Source organism: Prionailurus viverrinus, chromosome C1, assembly GCF_022837055.1.
Source record: "Prionailurus viverrinus isolate Anna chromosome C1, UM_Priviv_1.0, whole genome shotgun sequence".
Classification (NCBI taxonomy): domain Eukaryota; kingdom Metazoa; phylum Chordata; class Mammalia; order Carnivora; family Felidae; genus Prionailurus; species Prionailurus viverrinus.
The window spans coordinates 179,652,237-179,675,686 of NC_062568.1; the positions used below are offsets into that span (position 1 = coordinate 179,652,237).

The window sequence follows — 23,450 nt, forward strand, 5'->3', positions numbered from 1 at the left end:
AAACTGAGGCCCATGAAGGTTAAGTGTGTTGCCCAAGGTCATGCTATAAGGTACTGTCAGAGCTAGTGCAGATTTGCCTCCAGATGAAATTGTGTTAGTTTATTGCTGTGATTTCTCTTCCTTCAAGTGAGAGATATGTAGTCATTGCAGAACTGCAGACTGATGCATGCTTTGTCCAGATGTGCTAGAAATGATCTGGGTCCCACTTTATCCACTTGGTCCTGTTGGGTTTTAATTGATGACTGCTTGGACCAGGAAAGCAGATTCCCTTTGGGTCATTGTTTTTAGCCCCTCCCTCTTTGGGGACATTCTTGGGGGAGCCTTGGGTTACAAGAGATTGCTTTGATATGTTCAAAATTGTGCCTTGTGCCCCACAGCTACAGGTAAAATCAAAAGGCAGATAATTTATGGGAGTGTCAGAGCTGGCCGCTGGCACCTCAGGAGGCCATTAGTATGCCTGTTCAGACCCTCTGTGTCCTTGCAATTGATTCCTCTTTGCATGAGCTTGATTTGGGAAGCTGTAGATCTGTGGGTAGTGATTGGATGTGACAGTCCAAACACCGGTCCCTAAATTAATCCTTTTAATAGTATTCCAGCACCAAGGCAATGTGGTGTCTCTCTCTGTCTTTAACTGGGGAGGACAGAATAGGGTGGGCTAGGAAGAAGGAGAAAGAGAAAAAAGAAGCTTTGCTTGGGGCTTAGGGTGTGCTCTGTTCTAACATGTTCTGATTCCAGAGCACTTGAAAAATTTGGGCATATTCATTCAACAAACATTGATTCACACTAACTTTGTGCCTGGTCCTGTGCTGGGTGCTGGGAATACAAAAATGAGTAAAATGTGGTCCTTGCCCTTAAGGATCTGTGTCTATCTCTGTGTTTCTTAGATTTTTTTTTAAAGTTTATTTATTTTTGAGAGAGAGAGAGCGCATGTGCACATGTGTGCGCACACAAGCAGGGGAGGAGCAGAGAGAGAGGGAGAAGCAGGCTCTGTCAGCAAGCAGCTGTCAGCTCATAGCCGGATGCAGGGCTCAAACTCACCAAGTGTGAGATCATGACCTGAGCCAGAGTCAGACACTTACCCGACTGAGCCACCCAGGCGCCCCATTTCTTAGAGTTTTTAAACTCCTGCACTATTAAGGTGGAAAAAAAAAAATCTTATGCTTTTCTTTAATGCTACTTGAAATTTTAAAATGCATTAAAGGGTCTGACAAGAAACAAGTCAAAGAAATTATGCTTTTTTACACACACATGCACACATACACATACCTATACCTGCTATCTTACATCCTTCTCACCTAACTCTGAAAATTATAGCAGGAGAAATAGATTAACTAAAATTTTACAATATAGTGAAACAAAAGTTATGAAATAGGAGTAGAATGTGTTACTGGATCACATTTAAACAGTAGCTTTCTGATGGAGTGTCAGAGAAAGCTACTAAAAGGGAGTTTTGGGCTGCAGTTTGAAGAAGGAGCAATAATTTGCCTGGTGAAAATGGAAGTAACATTCCAAAGGAGGGAAAGTAGCATTTGCCAAGGCACAGATTTGTAAAAGGAAACATCACATCTGGGGACCTGAGCAAGTTCTGGTTGTCACCCTGCCCCTGCCAGTTCCTCTGCTCCTCCTCTGGAATTGTGTTTGAGAAGAGGCTTTGAGTTTCTTGTGCTACAGTTGTTTTAATCCAAGGCACCACTTCCTGTTTCTGTTTTTTGTACCCAAGGCTGCAATTTGTTTTTCTTGTTAAAATGTAATAAATGTATTATGATAACAAATTTGGGTGATTTTGGACAGACTTATCATTGCTTATGGTTGAGTTACTTTTAGTTAAAGCCACACCTTAACTCAAAGGAAAAACTGAAGTTGACATGCATTTTTAGCCCTTTGGATGATCTGGGGCTCAATCAAGTAGGGAATGTGGGCCCTCAAACATGGGAGAGGAGAATAGGGCCCTGAAGAACTGAGTGCCTCTGAGGCTTAGTTTTCTTGTATGTAAAATGGGAATACTGTTCCCCACTTTGCCTGAGAGTTGGGAGGGCTGAATGACATGAAATATGTAGATGACTAATACAGTGCCTGGCTTATAATAGATTTTTCAGAAAATCCTGTTTTCCTTTCCTCTTTCTCATGCCTTAACAATATTAGCTCCCTTCTATTGCATACTTCCAACACACCAAGTGCTTTATATACATTGTGTGGTTGAACTGAACCCCAAACAGATAGGTATCATTATTCATTATTATAGTTATTGTTATTAAGAATGTATGCTAGAGAGGTGCCTGGTTGGCTTAGTTGGTAGGGCATGCAACTCTTGATCTTGGAGTCATGAGTTTGAGCCCCATGTTAGGTGTGGAGCCTACTTTAAAAAAAAAGAAAAGAAAAGAAAAAAAAAAAGAATATGTAGTAGAGTCAGGATTTCAACCTAGACTTGTCTAATTCCAGTGTTTAAACAACCAGGCTGTGTGACTCCTTGTTTCTCTACCCCTGTTTCCAAACAGGATATGGGAGGTTCTTAGTACCTCTCTTCTGGTGTCAGATGCTGTCTACAAGTGTGGGAGGTACTTAAAGGGATACGAGTACATACTATGCCCTTCCTCCATTTCTGTCCTATTTATGGTGTTTTAGGAAACAAACCTTTGCCCTTCTCATGTGCGATGGATGTCACAACTGACTTGTAGGACTTTGCAAAGAAATGTTTCCCAGCTTTGGCCCCCTGAAGGAGTTGGCCCAAACTACTGGGTGTGGCTGGTAAGTTAGCAAACAACAGGCAAATCAGTCACTTCTTTTTATGAGCTGCCTTGAGCTGCTGAGATAGCTAATTGAAGAGGAGAGTAAGCCTCCTGTGGCCTGTGACGTTGCCATAAGAATTTGGTGTTCCTGAAGGTCTCCAGGACTATAGTTACTATAGCTCTCCTGTTAATTTGGGGTTAGCAGCTTCTTCTGAGGTTGGGAATGATCTCCCCAGCCCTGCTTTGGAGCAGAAGCAGCTGTAGCTACAGGCTGAGGAAGTGACAGGTTGTAGAGAGGAGGAGAGTGTTTTGCTGAGGTGAGGACAGTTCTTGCTTCCATTCCACTTTGGTGCCATCAAAAGTGGTGTAGAGGTTCTAAGGAATGTCAAGTTTTGTTCTGCCTCAACCTGTAGCTTTCAGCAGACTAGACCAAGCCCTCAGGCCCTTGGTCTCCACTGTGAGACTGCAGAGAAGCTTGGGGGTTGGGCGGTGAGGCCTGTTCCTTGTGTTGGGGCATTGGTCTGAAACCCTGGTATGGGAGTTGGGAGCCTTGGGTTATGTTTTTGCTTCCTATGTGAGTCTTGGGCAGCCCTTTTCTCTTCCTGGAGCTCATTTTCCCTAGGTGGCTGTACTGTGTCTCCCATTAGGATTTCTTTCACCTTGGACAATCTGTGATTTTCACAGAAAGTGCTCTGGCAGCAAAGATGCATTCATTAGATTGAAGATTATGACTTTTGAAGGCAAGCAGTTTATTTATATTTTTCCCGGGCTATTTTTATCTGCCTAATACAGAGCCTGTGACTGAGCAGGTTCCAGACAGGTATTACCGTGTTCTCTGTTGATGCCTCTGTGACTCAGGTGCCTGAGCACTTGTGATACTAAAGGTCAGTTTGGGACAGGGACTTACCCTAGGACTAGGAACTGGGGAAGCTGCAGCTGTCTCAGGTGCTTGTAGTCAGCTGGACTCAGAGTCTGCCTCTAGTGCCTTAGAGTTTCTCTGGAATGTACTCCTGCCTCCCAGTCTGGTTTTCGATGGAATGGATTGAATCCAGAGATGGTATAAGCCTATGTATACCCTCCTCAGAGATTCCAAATACAGGTGACCCTTGAACAACACGGGTTTGAACTGCACAGATCCACTTAACGGTAGATTTTTTTCCCCCATAAATACAGTACAGTACTGTAAATATATTTAAATATATTTTCTCTTCCTTACAGTTTTCTTAACATCTTTATCTTTATTGTATGAATACCATATAGATTACATATATAAAATATGCATTAGTCAACTGTTTATGTTATTGGTAAGGCTTCTGGTCAACTACTCTTCGTAGTTAAGTTTTTGGAGATTCAAAAGTTATAGGCAGATTTTCCACTGCGTGGGGGCAGGGGGAGTTGGTGCCCCCATCTCCTGTGTTGTTCAAAGATCAACTGTGTTTGCAGTTGGGGAGATGGGGTGGGAGTAGACTACATATTTCATGATAGCCTTCTCTACTTTCCTATCCCCCAGGTTCCTGTGGCCTGTGTATGTGGATGTTAAAGAATGGGCCCCCTCCCTTTGCTCTCTCTTCCCCCCTCAGTAATGGAAGGCTATAAAATGTCTATTTACCCAAGACACCAGAATGACTCCTCTGTGGTTCCACTAATCTGGTGATTTGGTGCTTCTCTGGTCTCTCAGGTAAATACAGATTGAGGCTTTTTATAAAGGCATATTATTTCCCTCATTAAATGTGTGTTTTGGCACATGCGTTATTTACCTGACCGACAGTAATGGCTGCAGAGGAGCCATTGGTGTCTGTTGTGTAAATACTCTGCACAGAGACCATCCTCCAGGGGCTGTGGCGCAGACCTGTTTCTCCAAATCGGGCTGGCCCCATGGCAGTCCCTGTTTACCACTGTCCTGTCCCCATTGAGGGGCTGGTCCTTTCATTTTGAGGAGGGAATCATTTATTTTCCTCCTTGCCATAGGCTACTTACTACTTTTATTGCTAGGAGAAGAAAAAGGATGTCTGAGAATAAATGTGTTTAAATCTTGGTCTCTGATGAAAGATGGTATCAAATACATAGAATCATAAACTGATCTTTTGAGTTCTGCCCCTTGACTAGATACTCAAAGTCCCAATTGATGATGCAAGTTACAGGCTTATACTCTACAAACTTGTGACTGAAGTATAAACACAGCAATAGGAAAGGGGAATCCCTAAGATGCCAGAGGGTGCAAGACAGATGGGATGCCTCTGCAGGGTGTGCAGGGGTGTTTCCTAAGAAGGCTCTAATGGTGGCAGGAGTGCCCAGTGAGGGGCCATTGAGTGGGAGCTCTTATCATGGAGACTTGATGCATTAAGGGCTGGCTTTTGCTGGCCTCCCTGCTGAAGGAGAGCATATAGCCTACCTTCCATGGGCAATGTGGAGAGATTGCACCCTCACATACCATCTGTTCTCTCTCCCTCTTTTAAACCACATTGCAGCATATAGATTAAAATCATTTTTAAAAAGTCTCAAATAGGCCAAATTTACATAAAAGTTGGAGTTAGAGTACAAAGAATTTTTTGTGGAACTGCTTGACCGTTAATGCTGACCTCATGCCCCATCACCCTGAATGCTTTGAGTGTATTTCCTCCATGCAAGGACATTTTCTTACCTAACCACAATATAACCAGCAAAACCAGGAAATTAATATTGGTACCTTACCTCATTCTAATTGTCAAACCCCATTCCAGTTTGCCAATTGTCCCAGTAATGTTCTTTTGTAGCAAACTGATCCAGTTCAGAATGTACATTGCGTTTAGTTACCAAGTCCCTTTAACCTCTTTTAGACTTTGCTCAGTAAAAGTTCCTTTACATTCATAACCTTGATACTTTTGAAGATTACAGGCTAGTGATTGTGTAGACTGCCCTTCAATTAGGGTTTGTTGAATATTTTCTCATGATTAGACTTAGATTATGCATCTTTGACAGGAATATCACAGAAATGATGCTTTCTTCTCATTGCATCCTATCATGTGGTGCACTGTTTTCATTTATCCCACTATTGATAATGTTCATTTTGATCACTTGATTAAGGTGATGTCTGCCCGGTTTCTTCATTGTATACTTCCTGTTATGATTAATAAGCATTCTGTGAGGAGATAGTTTGAAACTATGTGAATATCCCTCATCAAACTTTAATTAGTTAATTAATTTGTGCTTTATAGACTCATGGTTTCCTTTTTAATTCAATGCAGTATCTGTTAATATCATTATTTATTTGCCAGTAGGAGTCCCTTCAAGCTGGCCTCTGCATCCTTTTGATAAGTTGCCTTCATTCTTTGAGCATTTCCTTGCTTTTTGGCCCTAAAACAAGATGTTCCAGACTCATCTTGTACTTTCCCTGCCACAGAATCAACCATTTCTCCAAAGAGCTCTGGTTCTTCCACTGAAGGATGTTGTTTAGAAGGCAACTGGGTGCTAGGTGTGCTCATTGCTGCTGGAGTGTTGCTGCTCCCTGGCCCTTCAGGAGACAGAGCTAAAAAATATATGTGTGTGTATATTTATATATTCATACTCATATTTACATTTAGCTTTATTCTTATGTGTTATATATGTCTGATACCATGAGTTCACACTGTTTCCTTCAATTTCAATTTGACACCTTGGATTTTTTCCTCTTTCCCTACTTGAATTACATCCTCTAGCCATGAGAAACCTGGTTCTCATTACCCTTAATACACATCCTTCTTTGATCAATCCCTCTGTATGTAACCAGTCTCCCATTGTTGCCATTGCTCTTTCCCTCTCTTGACTGCCTCTTTTACCCTGCCCATGACTCCCTGCATCAGACTTGCCACCATCTCCTGACCCCTTGCCATGCCCTCCACACCCCCACATGGGCTCTGACATGCTACATCACACCTTCCTGCCTCTGTATAGTTGCCTTCCTTACTCTGCTTGGGCTCTGATACCCCCCACCCTCACCCCAGACTCTTCTGCTCCCCCTACCTCAACTTGTAGATACCTGTCTTCCTCTGCCACAACTAATGGCTCTAAAACCATTAGACTGAATTTTTCAGGAAAGGAAGAGGAAGAGCTGCTCTTTGTTTCTTGACTCAAGTTGGACTTGGTTTTTAGAAGTAAGGGAAGTATGGAATCCAGTGATTACTGATATATGGAGGCCTGGTCTCCTATCTATTCTCAAGACTTGCTACAAGAAAAACTTGTTGATGTGGGTGAAATCAGGTGAGAAGGCAAGGCCTGCAGGCAAGAGGCTTTTGGTCATCAATGTGTTGTTCGTTGAAGGGATAGGACACAGACAGTATGATGTATGGGGAGTCTAGAGCATCCTGGGCATGCAGGAGATTTTGATGTTACTCTCTGAGATTGCCTTATGCATCATTGGATTTATAGGCCCCAAGTATGAGGATCTGGGCTTGGCCAGGTGGGCATAGCTCAATAGAGTGGTAACTCTAGTGGTAACTACTACTTACTAGTAGTAATACTAGTAGGCTAATATTTATTGAGCCCTTATGTGCCAGACAATGCTCCTAGTGCTTTACATCTGTCCTCTCATTTCATTCTCACTTGAGTAAGAGCTATTATATTTGTCATTTTACAGGTGAGGGTTTGAAGAACAGAGCTTGCCCAAGGTTCCATGGCAAATAAGTGGCTAAGCCAGGATTCAAACCTGGAAGCCCTACTTAATCATGATGCTTAATTGCCTATAGTATTTGGCAGATGGGGTCTGGTTGACTGTATATACTGTATATACTATATATACATATTGCCAGACATTAGGACTCTCTAAAGTCCTTATCCCTAGTCTGACTTCAGGGAGTTAGAGAAGAGTTCTAAGGCTCTGAGGGACTTTGGATCCAAATTCTAATGCATAATCTGAGCAGACTGGTGTCTCCCATCTCAGCAAGGCCCCCAGTATTGTTCAGGGTAGGTGATGTGAAGTTATTTTGGATTCTGGCTTTCAAAGGGATATTGGCCTCTTTGCCTTTCCAAGGGATTCTGTAGTGAAATCCAAGCTGGCCTTTGTCTACCCTGAGCTGAGGGGTTTGGACTGTGTTTTGGAAATGCTGTAAAGCCATGGTGTAAAGCAGGCGCTGTGCTCTGTAGGACCACGAAGAACTTAAAATACTTTTCACTTTTCAGTCTTAGACCCTCTGAATCCTCATGGAATCTCACTACAGGGATGGGGAAATTGAGGACCCACACTAGCATGTCTCCTAATAAATATGCAGGCAAGTTATGGTAGGTCATTCAGTGAGTCAGGGGAGAGCCAGGAGGTGGAGTGATACTTGCCATTGTCCAGGCCCGCTCAGGTAGTAGTGACCTCATTGCTTCTGAGTATGCTCTGGACTTCACAGGCTACTACCCCTTCAACCCTGCAGGAGGGGGCCAGTGCCCATTTGTAGCCTTTCAGAGGCAAGCTTTTGGGTCTATTAGAATGGGGCTTCAGAAGGCATAAACTATGGCCATTTCTGCATTGAGCAGTGAGATTTCTTGTTTGACTTTGAGGATTAAAGTTGAGGGAATTTGAATGTTGGGTGTAAGAGGGGTAAACAAAATTTCTTCTTTGTTCCTTTTTATTTTAAGGAAGTTTGAGTTATTTGTGAGTAAAACTTAGGCTTTGATTTTTATATTTAGTTAACCCTCTAAGGAACAGACATTCTGCAAATTTTAAGGGAAAACTTGAAAAGTGATTTGGATTTTTTTTTTTTTTTTTGCACATGTTCACTCAGAAAACTTTACTAGACTTTTTTTTTTTTTTTAAGCAATGCTCCCATTACTGCCACATCTGGGTTTTCTCTTTTTCTTCCCTATTTAAAAAAAAAAAAAAAAAATCCCACAGTCATTCAGGGCCTCTAGTAGTGAGTATGTCTAAAGGCAGCAAATGTGAAGGCCTGAGGCTGTTGCCAGCTGTGCTCTCCAGGCGTCATTCATTCCCCCAGGGTGCCACTTACTGGTGTGGGGGCTGGGGAGTCACCAGCAAGCTCCCCTGTGATTGGCTGTGTTCCATTTCACCTTGGGAGAAGGGAGGAGGATATGTGGAGATGTGAGACACGCTGGAAGGCCAGGGGCAAATGGTTTGTAATGGAGCTGAGGAGAGAATCTTGGGCGTTTTCCACTGTTTGTCTGAGTCTCCTTAGCTCCCAGGACTGATTGTGCAGCTGGGTCACCTCATGTTACTCTGGGAACCTTAGCTCTATGTTAACTGTTGCCACCTGAGAAATGACCACAGAATTTTTCTCTCTCTTCTCTTTTGAACTTTAGAGCTCCGTTTAAAGATGAAGGCCAGCATTGCAGGTTGTTTTGAGAATGATCTTGGAGACTCAGAGCTGTCATAATGCTGCAGCGGCCAGTATTAGGGTCTTGAACTTCAGTAATAAATACTGTTGATTTAGAAAAGGGGCCCAGAAACACTGGGGAGTGGTTCATGTTGTGTGACTATTCCTGAAGACCAGATGGAACAGGGCCACAGTGGGAGGGGAGTAACCCAGGCTCTTTGTTCTTTTTTTTTTTCTCTTTCTTTCTTTTTTTTTTTTTTAAACTTTCCTCCCCTAAGTTTTAGATGCTTCTGGATGTTCAATGCTAGCACCTTTACAGACTGGAGCAGCTCGATTTTCTTCATATTTACTTTCAAGAGCAAGAAAAGTGCTGGGCTCCCACTTATTTTCTCCCTGTGGTGTTCCGGAGTTCTGCTCCATATCCACCAGAAAACTGGCGGCCCACGGCTTTGGCGCATCCATGGCGGCAATGGTGCCCTTTCCTCCCCAGAGGTATCACTACTTTTTAGTGCTGGACTTTGAGGCCACGTGCGACAAGCCACAGATTCATCCTCAGGTAACTGTTGCATCATTGCTTCAGAAAAGGTGGGGTGGGCAAGGAGGGAGGGAGGATAGTCTTGCTTTCTGGGTTCCAGAGGAACTTTCTCATGTCTTCCTGGCTTTTAGCTACTCATCTGGAGTTCCTGCCTGGGAAACCGGACTTGGTTCAGGCATGCTAGGGTAAGGTAGACCTGAGAAGTCTCTGGAGAGAACTGGGCATATTGTTTCTCTCTGGTCTCAGCCTTTGGGAATCAAAATATTTCCTTTGGTCCCATCCTTTCTCTCTCCTTTCCCTTCCCTCCTTCCTTCTCCTGCTATTGCTGCATGTTCTTTTAAGGAATACTGTGGTAGTCAGCCTCAAGATGGCACCCGATGATCCTTGCCTCCTGATATTCATACCCTTGGTAGTTTCTCTCCCACACATCAGAGCTAGCCGCGTATAACCAATAGAACACAGTGGAAAGGACATTGTGTGATTTCTGAGGCTAAGCCATAAAAAGCACTATAGTTCACCTTGCTCTTTTGGATCGCTCACTCTGTAGGAAGCCAGCTGCCATGCATTGAGGACTCTCAGACAGCCTGTGGAGAGGCATGGGTGTACAGGAACTGAGGTTCTTAGCTAAAAACCAGTACCAGCTTGCCAGTCGTGTGTCTTGGTGCTGTCTTGGAAGTGAATCCACCAGCCCCAGTGGACATCTGACTTCAACCTCAGGAGAGACCCTGGGCCAGGCTGGTCAGCTGAGCCATTCCTGAATTCTTGGTTTGCAGAAACTGTGAGAGATAAGAAATGATTAGTGATGTTTTGAACCAATGAGTTTGGGGATGATGTGTTTTGCAGCATTAGATAACCTGAAGAAGTACAACTGTTGGTCTGTTAGGAAAATTTCTTTGCTTCCTTTTTTTTTCTTAGTCATCAACTGTGTTCAGAAACTTTTTACAAACTTTTAAGGTAGTGCTACTAGGAAGCTTGGTTTAGCAGCAGAGAGGTACCTGTGCTTGCTGTTTGTTTTTGGGGAATGATTGGGAGCTGATGTGACAGTTGATTGTAGTGTGGGAACCTTGAATATGCCCAGCTCTAGGACTGTAACTCTTCCCTGTGGGGCTGGGCTATTAGGTGAGTAATTTTGGGATGTGTAGACATGTTAGTCTGGGAAAAGCTTTCAGTGGTAGGGTGGAGGGAGAAAAGGGGACTGTAACATCAGGCACTTGGGAGACTGGAGGAGTGGGGTCCATTCAGAGATACTGGGTTCATTTCTCATGGTTGATTTTTTTCCCATCAAGAGGTTCTATCTTTAGAATAGTAGATTATTTTCCATAAAGCAGATGCCACCACACTTTTACCTTCCTCTCTCTCTCTCTCCTCTTTCCTGTTCTACTGTCAAGTAGTGGTCTGTCTTTGGGAGTATCGGAATCAGGCCTGTGGAGGCTTGGGAAGACAGGAGCAGGATGAGGAGAATGTCCCGAGGGAAAGACCTTTGTATAAAAGGGAAGGAATGTGGTTTGGGTGCTACCTGAGCCACCCTTAACTTTTTTAGCGTCTTGCTCCTGCCCATGCTGTAGAGTCTTTTCTGCCCCCCAAACTATTGGAGATTCTGTGGTGGGTGTGCCTGGGTGATGGGGTGGGAATTTGGGTTACATACGTTCTCTCGGGTTAGGAATCAGGGATCCGTATCCTAACATACTGTATTATTTCCCTTACTGATGTACATTCCAATTACTGAGTAAGCCCTAATGGGATGGGGGTCCAAAATCCAAGACATCCGTATTGCGTATGATTCATCCCTTTTCTGAACTCTCATGATCACTTGGCACTTCCTTTATGGCTTTTTCTGCGTTCTGCTTTCTGGCACATGCCTACGTGTGTTTATTTCTGCATTTTTCAGTTAGATTATAAGCCCAGATAATTATGTAGCTCTGTTCTCTTGTCCTACAGAGGGTCCTGTCAGTGTTGCTCAAGGTGAAGCCTGATTTATGCCTGAATTTGGTCTGTCAGTATCACCTTTCATTTTCTCTTTCAAGGGCATTGTTCTACTTATTTATTTATTGCAATGCTGAAGATATAATGCAATACAGATTTAAATCCCACGTATCACCAACTTCCCACCCAGACTTAGGCACCACAGCCTTTCTGACCTAGGCTGAGGTAGGACTCCATGCCGTTTACCAGGACCTGGGCCTGATTAAAGATTATCTCCAGAATCAATGAACCCTGATGATGTGATTCCAAGGGCACTTAAAGAATTGGCTGCCCTGGTTCATTATTAGAAAGCATTAGCTGTTGCTTTAGAGAATTCAGAGAGAAGCATTTGCTGTCTTGCTTATCTTTAAAAGGGGAATACGAATGATCTTGGAAATTATAGACCCGTTAGTTTACTGTGATTCCAGAGAAGATACTTGACCTGATCGTCAGATAATCAATCAGCAAACAGCTAGAAGAGCATAGGGTACTGAGTAATAACTTACATGGGTTTGCGAAGAAGAGCAAATCCTGTCAGATCAATCTAACTTCTTGCTGTGACATAGTGATGGATTTGAGTGGATCTGGGGTAAGTGATAAATGTAATGCATCTCTACTTCATTAAGCCTCCACAATGCTGTGATCAACAGGTAGGAAGGTGAGTTTGGGGCCAGGCAGCTCTGTTGGACTACCCATTGGACCATTTTCAGGAAAGGAATGGGTAGTTCAAGAGTGATTTGAAACTTGTTGTTTGTGGCAGCTTAGAGCCTCTCTGTCTCTTAAAAAAAAATCTTCTATAAAGTTTGCAGGTAGCAGGATCCTGATAGGATTCAGGGAAATTTTAGAAGATGCAGTGGAGAAGGTGACAGTCCTACATAGGACAGCATCCTTCCCCTGGTCATCCTTCTACTGAGGTCATCATTAGAGCCCCTGGGCTGTTTAGGTCTTTCAGTCAGCAGGGGCAGTGGAGAAATTGGAAAAGCTCAGGATAAGAGGGAAAACAAATCATTAGGGGCACAAAAATAGGACTTAGAAAAGAAATAGAATATGGTTTTGGTGACTGATTTCTTGTCCAGACTAAATAAATTCATCATATGGGAAGTAGTTGTTCCAAGGAGTATAATAATAACTTGCTCCTCATTTTAATAAGGATTAAAAAAAAGAAATGTATTTATTTATTTTTTGTTTGTTTTTTAATGTTTATGCATTTATTTTGAGAGAGAAAGAGAGCGAGCAAGCACGAGTTGGGGAGGGATAGAGAGAGAGGGAGAGAGAGAATTCCAAGTAGACTCCACTCTGTCAGCGCTGAACGGACCCAGCACAATGCAAGGCTTGATCCCACAGACTGCAAGATCACAACCCAAGCGGAAATCAAGAGTTGGTTGCTCAACCAACTGAGCCACCCAGGCGCCCCCAAAAAGAAATGAATTTAAATGGAAACCGGAAAGATTGAGATTTTGGATGAGAATGAAAATGAACTCTTTTTTTTTTTTTTTTTCAACGTTTATTTATTTTTGGGACAGAGAGACAGAGCATGAACGGGGGAGGGGCAGAGAGAGAGGGAGACACAGAATCGGAAACAGGCTCCAGGCTCTGAGCCATCAGCCCAGAGCCCGACGCGGGGCTCAAACTCACAGACCGCGAGATCGTGACCTGGCTGAAGTCGGATGCTTAACCGACTGCGCCACCCAGGTGCCCCGAAAATGAACTCTTAACAAGAGACAGGAAAAGGACTAGAAGATGGGCTGCAAGTTGAATCAGCCCTCCCTAGTGTTCTTTCAGAATGGGCTACCCACTTGGCAGAGACACTTTATGGGCAAGGGCTGCATGCCTCCTGGGGATGGGCTTGGGACTGAATCAGATCATCCCAGCTCTCCTGCCTAGCCCCCAGTTGCTTTCAAATACTCGAGTCCTCTGCATTGTACATTTCTGATCCTTATGGGAGTGTGCCATTACCCCTTGGGGGTGGAAGAGGCAGAAACAAGTTTGGGGCCAGGATCTTTCTGGATGCTTGGCATGGGGTTCATTTTTCTGATCTGTCTCTGATCTTCAGAAGTCCCTGAATCAGCTTATTGGGACTGTCCTAAAGGAATGGCGTTGTGGAAACTAACAAGTGTAAGCTCTGTTATACTTGGGTGAGTAACAGTATTGGTTATAAACATGGTAAAACATCTGGTATTTTCCATTTATCATCATTTTTGCTGTTTATTCTTGCACTTTGTTCAGCTAGGTGAAACTGGAGTGGTCTGTTTGCCCGTAAAAGGCTTCACTTTCTGGTTTTTGCACTCTTTGTTTTACGTTTTGATTCAGATTAACATGATAGATATTGGCTGAATATGAGACTTTTACATTTGAAAACATTTTTTCACTTAAATGTTAATTTAGATGGTTTAAGTTGCTTTAGAGACTCTCAATTTGAGAAATACAATTCCTTTCTTGCTTTAGGAATCATTTCCTGATAGGGAAGTAGGTTTTTATCTGGTTTAGGAGAATCCTGACTCCTTTGTCCTGGCTAGCAGGAGTTCGTGTTGCTCATTTTGGTGTGGATGTGCATGGAATAATGGTGGTTGTGACCCTAAGGCCCAGGAAGCAGCCTGAAAGCTTTGGTGGGATCTTTAATTGTCCATCTTTAACCTGGGGGCAGGTTCTTTCACCACCTTAGTATTTAGAAAGGAACAAAAGCAAATGTAAGTGAGGACAATGAGGTATAGGCCACAGCACAAGGAGAAAAGAAGTAACCCTCAGCTATCCGGATGGCCAAGGAGAAGGTAGCCCAGCTCTCCTTATCTGGGGAGCCATGTGCTAGCTGCTGCCTGTCCTGCCTCCCTGAGTGCCCTCTGGCTGGGCATCAGGTTCTGGGGTATAGTCTTTTTTCTCACTAATCTGCAGCAGCCCTGCCGACTGTTTTCCTTCTCATCTGTATTCAAGTGCCCATAACTTGGGAGAAAAATGACCTTTGGGGTTGAGGTTTTCTAGTGTTTGGTCTTTGTCCACAGGGGCTTTTTTTTTTTTTTTTTTTTTTTTTTTTTAGGAAACCTTGAAGAAACTCCATCTGCATTTTGAGTTAGAACCATGAGTAAAGGAGTTTCTTTTTTATAGAAAATTGTCCAGATGCTGGGTTATTTGGGGAGGGGAGGGTGGGGGAAGTTTCATAGTGACAGGAGAAGGAATAATATAGAAGAGAGGCATTTGGAGGATTTCAGTATGTCTTAGAGCTGGTACATCATTATTAGTCCTTTGTGAGAGAGACATTTTGGAAAACTTTACAGGAAATTGGTTAAGATCCCTACAAATCAAACTATATCGATTCCCTTCTTCTTTATTTAGGGCTGAAAGGCAGAATCCCCCTACCACCTACCCCCTCCCCCATCCAGTGTGCACACATGGACACCGCTCTTACCGTGTGCTACCTTGGTTCCTGTACACTCCCAAGTGGACAGAAAGGCAGTTCCCTAGAGAAAGAACCCACTCTTCCCTCCCCATTCACTTGTCCTAGTCACAGCCCCTCTAAGTAGGAGGGGTCTGGCCAGGGTTTTTATTGCGAGGGCCCGGTTGTTGGGTTGTGGTCCATCTGCCTGTGGCCCCAAGTCAGCCTGCATTTTTTTCTGTACAGACAGGCAAAGGCGCTGACGCTATTCTTCTAAACTGGGAAATGAAATGCAAAACCGACGTTAATGTAACATTATGGTTGAGATTAAATGCACCAAAATCAGGAAATTCAAAGTTATGCTTCCCACAGCAACTATAACTCAGCCTCATCTGGCGTGTGTAGTATTTTGTGTTAGTGCGGATGGTGTTATATGTTAAGACATTAAAGTTAACACCATAAGCAGAGCACAAAATGCTTGAGGGGGCTGAGTTATGACGACTGTGTGAGCTGTAAGTGTTCTTGCACAGGCTCCCGACTCCTGGTATAATTTTTCCCTTGCCCATCAGACCAATTATTGCCTTTCTTTTTACTTATATCTCTGCTTTAACACGCCCTTCTTCCAGGGTCACCATAAATGAATTCCTCTATTGGTGGCCAGTGATGGTGGTAGGAATGGGACAGCCCACTAGGCCCTTTTGTCCCTTTTGTTGCTGCCTCCATAAAAATGGTGCTTCCCCCTCCATCTCCAAAAGCCCCCCCCCCCCCCCCCCCCCCGTTCACGGGCTGCTGTTTCCTGGTGGTCCCTCATAGGGACCCCCCCCCCCCCCACCTCCCCGCTATCCCTTTTCTTTGACTGTCACTGTAGCTCCTCACAACCACTCCCCGAATGGGAACAAGCATTTGCTGTGTTCAGGTTTTGGCCCTGTTGTAACTTCACGTGAGAGCTGAAGGGGCCCTTCTTTATTTGGAGCAGACATAGCAATGTAGAAGTAAAATATACATCCCAGGGAGTGGAGCACTGATGCATGGTGCTGCTGCCTTATGTGTTTGGCATAGCAGAGGTACAGATCGAAGTGGGTTTGTTTATTTGCTCTATTCAGACTGCTTCTCTATCTTCCTCAGGGTTTATACCTTCAAGCTGCTGTGGTGTGTAGTTAGGGCTATGGAGTTGCCTGGGGGTGGGACCAGGAACTTTCCTTGGGGAGCATTGGGTCATTGGTAACAAAATCACCACATAATTTAGTACAAATCAAGAAACCTCCCCCTAGCCTCTTATTATCCTGGTGGCCTCCCCAGGGCTGACACAGCTGTTGGAATGCAGATTTTGTTAGACACTGGGCTAAGGTTGGTGGTGGGGAAGAGTTCTAAAGAATAGAGCCATTGATAAATGATGAATGAAATCAGGGACTGTAAATGAACAGTGACACTGAGCTGCCCTTTAATCAAGTAAGCAAAGGAATGGGGAGGACCTTATTCTCTGTAACTACCTTAGAGGCAATGCAAAGGCCTCTCTTTACTCTTGGGTTAGTAACTTCAAGCTCTGTATTAGATGCTGGGGACATAGAAACAAGTAAGAAATGATTCCTACCCTCAAGGAGCTCATAGTCTAGGAGGGTAAACCTACATGTAACCACTGTTAAGTGTTTGATTACATCACGTAGGTAAGTACTTGGTGCAGTGGGGACTCAAAGAATGATCAACCCTGATCACAATGTGGAGGAGAGGTCACATGGGCTTCATGTTAAGAGAAATTTAGGAGATTTAAGAGGCCAAGTCGGCCTGTGGCCTCTCAGAACTTTTGCAGCAGGAATGAAAGAAGGTGCTCACAGAGTAAGCCACGATGAATTGGCCTAAGTCTGAAAAACTGACCTGGATTGCAGGGTCGTGTGTGGGAGTGCTGAAGATGAGGAAGAGGGAGAATGAAGACTTTGTACATGGCAAATATTTCACTGTTTGGTTAGTAGGATTATCTGTGTTGGTTATATGGTGCTTCTCACATTCAAGCTAGCAGGTCTTATTGGGATGTTGTGACAGTGTAAAGGCCAGAAGAGGTTTGAGAGAATTTTAGCCAATAAAGTATGGGCCAAAAGGTAAGGGTCAGCATAAAAATATGTAAACTGAGAGAAAAAAAATATGTAAGCTGAGGCCCTGAATCATTGTCAGGGGAAGCTAATCCAACTGCTATTGAAGGTAGCACAGGGTTGGGCTGCTTGGCCTTTTGGGGGAAGCAAGGGCTGGAGAATGACATGGCACCTCCCTCTGACCTCCAAAAGTATTGGCAGTTTGGATTTGGATCTGCTAGACATCCCTTGGGAAGACCCACCTTCCATAGACCATGGAGGTTTAGACCCTTCAAACAGATAAAGAGCTGGCTGACTAACATTGAGGGATGAGATGGAAGGATTAATGAAGAAATAGACCTGGGTGACAAGAGAAGATGTGCTAGAGCAGAGGTGACTGGAGGGCATAAGGTTGTAGGGGGTGGTGAGCTCTCCCTCTGAGCAGCAGCAACAGATACACAGCCATAGAAAAAAAGCAGGTAGTGGAGATGTGAAATCCAGGGTAAGTCCATAGGCTTCACTTCTACCTGCCTCCATCCTGTCTTGTTTTTCTTCTCCCCCAGTATTGATTACATTTCTTGCTTTGTAGACTGATCCCAGTTGTTTGACATGAGGAAACTGATATTAGGAGATGCCTTTTCCATCTCTTTGTCTTGTTGGGGAAAAGGATCCTGCATCATTTTGATTAAGATGCCATTGGGGTAACTATTTTTTATTCTCTTATCCTGGGTGTTCACAATACTTAAAAAAACCCCACAGCTATACATTTATGTGATGAGTTTTGAGCTCTAGCTGTGAAAATTGAGTCTTAGCCTAAAAGCCTGAAACAAGAGTATTCCCAGATTGACACTAGCTCCCCAGCCTGGCAGGTCTGCAGCAGAAGGGTGAGCAGGCTGGAACAGGCAGAGAAGGGTTTGTGTGTTTAGAGTGCTGCCACGGGCAAAGCCCTGTTAGGTGCTGAGAGAATCAGAAAGAAGGTAAGTAGACTCTGGAGGGAGAGACAAACATCAGCAAAGCTTTTAATTTGATGTACACGTACCTTGGAATAGGTTGCTGTTTTGGTCCTATCCCTGTATGTAGTGGCTAATGGGAGATCTTGGTCTGTGGGCAGCAAAACAGATCTGTTACATGAGCAGTGCAGTTCTGTTCCAGTGCTGTGGTATCTAGTATCCAGTGGTAGTATCTGGTAGTACCTGTTCCAGTGCTGTGGTATCCAGTGCTGAGTATCTAGTCCTAGGGAGGCCCTTTTAGCCAAGGTTTGGTCTAAAGTCTAAATGCTGGCAGAAGTTCTTATGTGGAGATGCTGATGTTGCTGAAAGGAAAGGAGCATACCAAGTCCACGGTGAGGCTGGGAGGCAAAGTTGGTGAGCCAGAAGAGGAAGTGTGAAGGTGTTGTTGAATGGAATAGAAGAAACAGATGTTGCAAGCCAGGGTTCATGGGAATGGAGTGAAAGTGTTCTAAGGGGTTAAAAATGGACGTGGGGAACCTGATTAGGAGGCGTTATTTGAAAGTGATGTTAGTAGGTTAGACTAAGGCAGTGATGGTAGGGATGGAGAGAAGAAATTATGTGTTGTAGCTTTTAGATGTGCTGGGGGGAAATGAGCTTGAGAACCATGCTTTGAAGTAGCTTGTAGCTCATTTGGATACTGGTGGGCTCCTAGGAGTCAGTGGTACTAAGAGATTTGGCAAGGGTAAAGATGGAACCTATGATTGTTGTAAATGGGGTGCTCTGAACTGAAGATCTATACTAAGGAGATCTGATAAGGTGAGTTCTGTAGTGGTGATATAAGTAGGATCTTTAAAAAAAATTTTTTTTTAACGTTTATTTATTTTTGAGAGAGACAGAGTGTGAGTGGGCGAGGGGCAGAGAGAAAGGGAGACCAAAGCCGGAGCAGCCTCCAGGGTCTGAGCAAGCGGTCTGCACAGAGCCTGACTCAAGGCTCGAACTCACAAACTGTGAGATCATGACCTGAGCCAAGGTCGGACGCTTAACCAACTGAGCCAGTAGGATCTTTTTGATCCTTGTTTGGTCCTACCTAAGGGAGGTAGGTAGTAATGATTAGGTAATTGGATGATAACCGGAAAGAAAGCTTGGAACCTTGTTCTCCAAAAGTGTGATAGAACTGAGAGCCACGGCTTAAGAGTGTGGTGTTTGGAAATGGAGTCCAGGGACTCTGTCTGCATTGTTGACAGGTTTTTTGTTTTGTTATGTTTTGTTTTCCCCGGTGCTAGTAGCATTTGAATGAAAGGCCAACTAATAGACTGGAAGGGATTGGTAGTTAGTTGGGGATGGCGGAACTAGGGACTGAAGAATGGCATATGAAACATGCCATTTTGATCAGGTATACTTTCACTAGAAAGGTAAGTGACTAGAGAAACAAGGCCAGGGTAGGCCTTAAAAGGAAGTTCATGGTAGTTGGTTGATGTTGGTAAGGAATCCTTAGCGTGGTGCCTCAGGATCTTGTGAGAATTGACTGTGATCCTGTTCCAGATCTGTGGGCCAAAGTTAGGTCTTTCTCAAGAAGTCTTCATAGGAGAAGTATCCAGTCCTGCTTTTTGATTCATTTGGACAGAAGGAAGGTAATTTTCTGGAGAGCATAGTGTGAGTGCTCTGTGGGTAGCTGATGCCCCGATCTTGACAATATTTGTCAAGGGAGCAAGCATTGTCATGAAAGAAGACCTCTTGCTGGTTCCCTAACAGAGAGGTGCCAACTTCCTCAATAAAGTTCTGGGATGTGACATGCCAATTTTTCCCCCCTGGATTGTGGCAGCAAGGAGAATGAAGTTTCTGATGGCAAGAACCAGGAGTGGTTGGGAGAGCTAAAGGGCTTGTCCCAGGTGCTTGAAAGTGGGCCAACTAAGGGTTTGATGTGAGAAAGGAACTGACACCTGTGGCTCAGATTCTCACTTGGTCAGTATATCTGTGATCAGGAGGTAGTTTCATAAATGTTCTAGACTATATCTTTGTTATTCAAAGTGTGGTCTAACAGCCAGCAGCATCCTCATCATCTAGGAGCTTGTTAGAAATGTTTGTTAGAAATATCAGGCCCTAATCCAGCACTAAATACAATCTGTAATTTGACAAGAGTTTTGGATAACTTGAAGTCTGAGAAACACTGCTCTAGTCTAAACCAATGGTTCTCAAACTTTAGCAATCAGAATTGTGATCAGAATCACCTGGAAAGCTGGCCACAGATTGCTGGCCCCACCCTCAGGGTTTCTGATCCAGAGTCTGGGGCAGAGGCCAGGAATTTGCATTTCTAATAAACTCCCAAGTGAGGGGATGCTCCCTGTGAGGGAACAGGCTTTGAGAACCACTGACCTCCCTAGCTTTTTTGTCTGTAAAATAAGACAGTGATTCCTGCCTGCCTTACAGAGATATAGGATCAAATGAGCCAATGTGTGAGAAAAGTATTCAGTTCATCGTAGGCAGGATGTCAGTCTGTGTATTGCTTGCTCCATGGTCAGTGATTTTAAAAATCTGTCATGCCAGCACAACTGTTTCCCTGTCCTGGCTTCTGGCCAGCAGCAATGGTCAGAGAACAGGAAATCTGTGAAGCACCCCATGGAAATACAGTCTTCTGTGGAGAGACTAGTAGTCCCTTCAGGAGCGGGTCCTCCTGAAGCCCAGTCAGCTTCTCAGGTCTCCTACCCAAGTTGCCTACCAGAGCCTTTGTCTGGTGAGGCAGCCTGGTCCTGTCTTGATCACCTGTTATCCCAGGGTAGTGGATCTTTAGTGCAGTATTTGTGCTGATTGGGAAAATGTCCTTTGTCTAACCAAGCCTCTGATTTTATCTTGTGATACTGAGTACATTACATGACTTTCCCTCACCTTACTGGTTGATTAAATGAATAAGCATTGGGTGCATGTGGCCAAGTCTCATAATGTGTACTCTGGACCTCCAGAGTGAGGGAAACTAAGGTAGAGGTTCTTCTGATAAGAAGTAATATAGCATAATGGTTCAGAGCATAGAATGATCCAGAGCTGGACTCTGGATTTGAGCCTAGACTCCACCACCTACTAATGGTATGACTTGCCTTGGGCAAGTTAGTTGTACTTTTTATGCCTCAGTTGCCCTGTTGCCAAAAAGGGGTTAATAGCACCAACCTTGGGGTGCCTGGGTGGCTCCATCGGTTAAACATGCCACTCTTGATTGCGGCTCAGGTCATGATCTCAGGGTTTGTGAGTTCAAGCCCTGCATTGGGCTCTCTGCTGTCGGTGCAGAGCCTGCTGTGGATTCTCTTTCTCCCTCTCTGCCCCTCTGCCACTCATACTCTTTTTTCTCACTCTCTCAAAAATAAACAAACATTTAAAAATTTATGAAAAAATATATATTAGCACCAGTCTCAGGACTGTTGGGAGGATGAGATATAGGTGCTTAGAACAGTGCCTGGCATGTAATAGCTATAGAAGTTAGCTCTTACAAGTAGAATTAGCACTAGTAGTATTCTTACTCATGGCTTCATTGCAAGGTATTGGGGAATAGCGGGTGGCTGGGAAGCAGGCCCTGCTTTGGGAAGGATAGAGAAAGCCTTTAGGCCCTCTATCAACATAGTAGGTAGAGCTTAGGCATCACCCAGAGAGACTTTTTTTTTCCTCCACTGGAATGGTAAGTTAGACTTGAGACTTTCCATTTCCATGACTTCCCTTAGTGCTGCCTCTGGTGGGCCTCTCCTGCGTACAACCCCAAGATTTGCTTCAATTAATTTTATGACAAATACGTATACAGGTAGCTACAAAGAAATCGTTTGGTCGTTTGCTGCCCTAAAGGGTCAGCTTCACAGAGGCCACTAATATCTGCAGTTATTTACAATTGAGTATGTAAAAATGCTTGAACTGGGGCTGATCCACAGTCATATAAGATAGACACAGAGATGCACACTACTGGATGAAGATGCAGTTTTGAAAACTTTTGGTCTTAATTTATTGTATTATGTTTTTTTTCTTAATTCAGATTTCAATAAAAGCAAATTATACATCACTCTGCACACTCCCCCCCCCCCCCCCCCAATAAAGAATAGCAGTGTCTATTTTCAGCCTCTTTTCTACATTTTAATTGCTTTGGGGTCTATGGGGATAGTGAAAAGGGACATGTAGGTGAAAAATCAGCCTTTTAAAGCTCTGATTTTTTACCCTTCCTTGTCCTGAAACTTCGAGCATCAGCTCTCATCTGTCAAAGTGTAAATCAGCAATTAAAACCCAAACAGCCAAATGCCAAAGATGACCCGAAGCACAAAGCAACTGACAAACAAGTCCGGACAAATCGACGGGTAATTTATAAGCTTTGCCCTAAAATCTAATTATTTGGCAATTCGAATTTGCAGCCAGCCAGGGCTCGGCAATAAATTTAACCCGCCATAAATTATTTAGGAGCAGGCTGTGGTGTAAATCAAAACCACGAGTGTTTGTTTAAGAAATAAGCTCCTTGTGCATAAAATGTCTTTTTTTTCCCCCCAAGGGAGAAACTGTTAAGCAAACCGTGCCCTGTTCGTTGCCCAGTGCAGCCCTCACTTCCCCCTCTCAACTTCTCCTCTTCCCTGTGGCCAGGAGGTACCTTGATCCCTTGGAGGAAAGCCTGCCTTTGCATGGGATTTGTAGCCCAAAACGAAGTATTTGCATAAAACTCATGATTTTGCCACATACTGCTTTTTCTACCTCATGGTGTGATGTTGCTTTTGGATTTATCAAACCTTTCTGTGCACATTCTGGAATTTTCTTCATAGGATAGAGGGAAGGTATAGATTAGTTGTTACCATTTCTAAATCGAAGGAATGCCAGTTCCTAGGTTGAGAGGAGGAAGCCATGAGAAATGATCTGCTGATTCCCTTATTTCAGACAGGACCATAGAACCATCAGCTCAGGCAAAGGAGAACTTGTGCTTTGAAAAAAAAAAAAAAAAAAAAAAGGTCTGTAAGAACACTACACTATTAAAACTTCTGTCCCATTGTCAAGAAATTCCAGCAGTCCAACCTAAGTCCCTTCTGCTTAAAATCCTTCTGTTGTTGTTCTATCTTCAAATACAATCTTATCACTGAGGACACTTTAGTTGAAGGGAATTTGAATACCCTGAAAGCAACCTACACATTTATTTCTTGTAATCTACTGACTATAGGTGTGAAATTTCATTTGAACCACTATTGCAGTTTTGTCCTGAGACAAATATTTACTTGGTGCTTCCTTTTTATGTGTCTTCCCTCCCCTTAAAAAAACAAAGAAAGGTTTGCTGTTGTCATTTTATTGAGGGAGACAGCGGATACAGTAGGTTTGAAACCATGGATACTTTCAAAAATCCAAATTCTGAGGCTTCTGTCTTGAGTTGTCAAGTTGTGGCTAGTTCCCATCCACCACCAGCAGACCAGCTTTTTGAATCTATCATGCTCTACCTTTGGACAACCTAGTGGTGCAGGTAGCTTGTGGACAGTGTAGGGTGACTAGCTATTCCAGTTTTAGCTCTGAAAGTTCTGTGTTCCAGGAAACCCTTGGTCTGGACAGACAGAAAACTGAGACATTGGTGGTTTGTAGCAGT

The 23,450-nt window shown here is 43.8% G+C and overlaps 1 protein-coding gene across 10 annotated transcripts in view; it reads left to right on the forward strand.

The window, feature by feature from the left end:
* ERI3 (ERI1 exoribonuclease family member 3) overlaps window positions 1-23,450 on the forward strand; it is a 128,240-nt gene that overhangs the window by 5,287 nt on the left and 99,503 nt on the right. For 5 of the 10 annotated variants that reach the window (XM_047870040.1, XM_047870035.1, XM_047870039.1 and 2 more), the window contains one exon: window positions 9,274-9,551. The exons of 3 other annotated variants lie outside the window; for them this stretch is intronic. In XM_047870040.1, coding sequence (XP_047725996.1) covers window positions 9,297-9,551 — 255 coding nt within the window. In that variant the 5' untranslated portion in view covers window positions 9,274-9,296. Of the gene's footprint in view, window positions 1-2,508; window positions 2,746-9,273; window positions 9,552-23,450 lie in introns of those variants that run through there. 2 more of the 10 variants (XM_047870041.1, XM_047870036.1) reach the window with 2 other exon arrangements.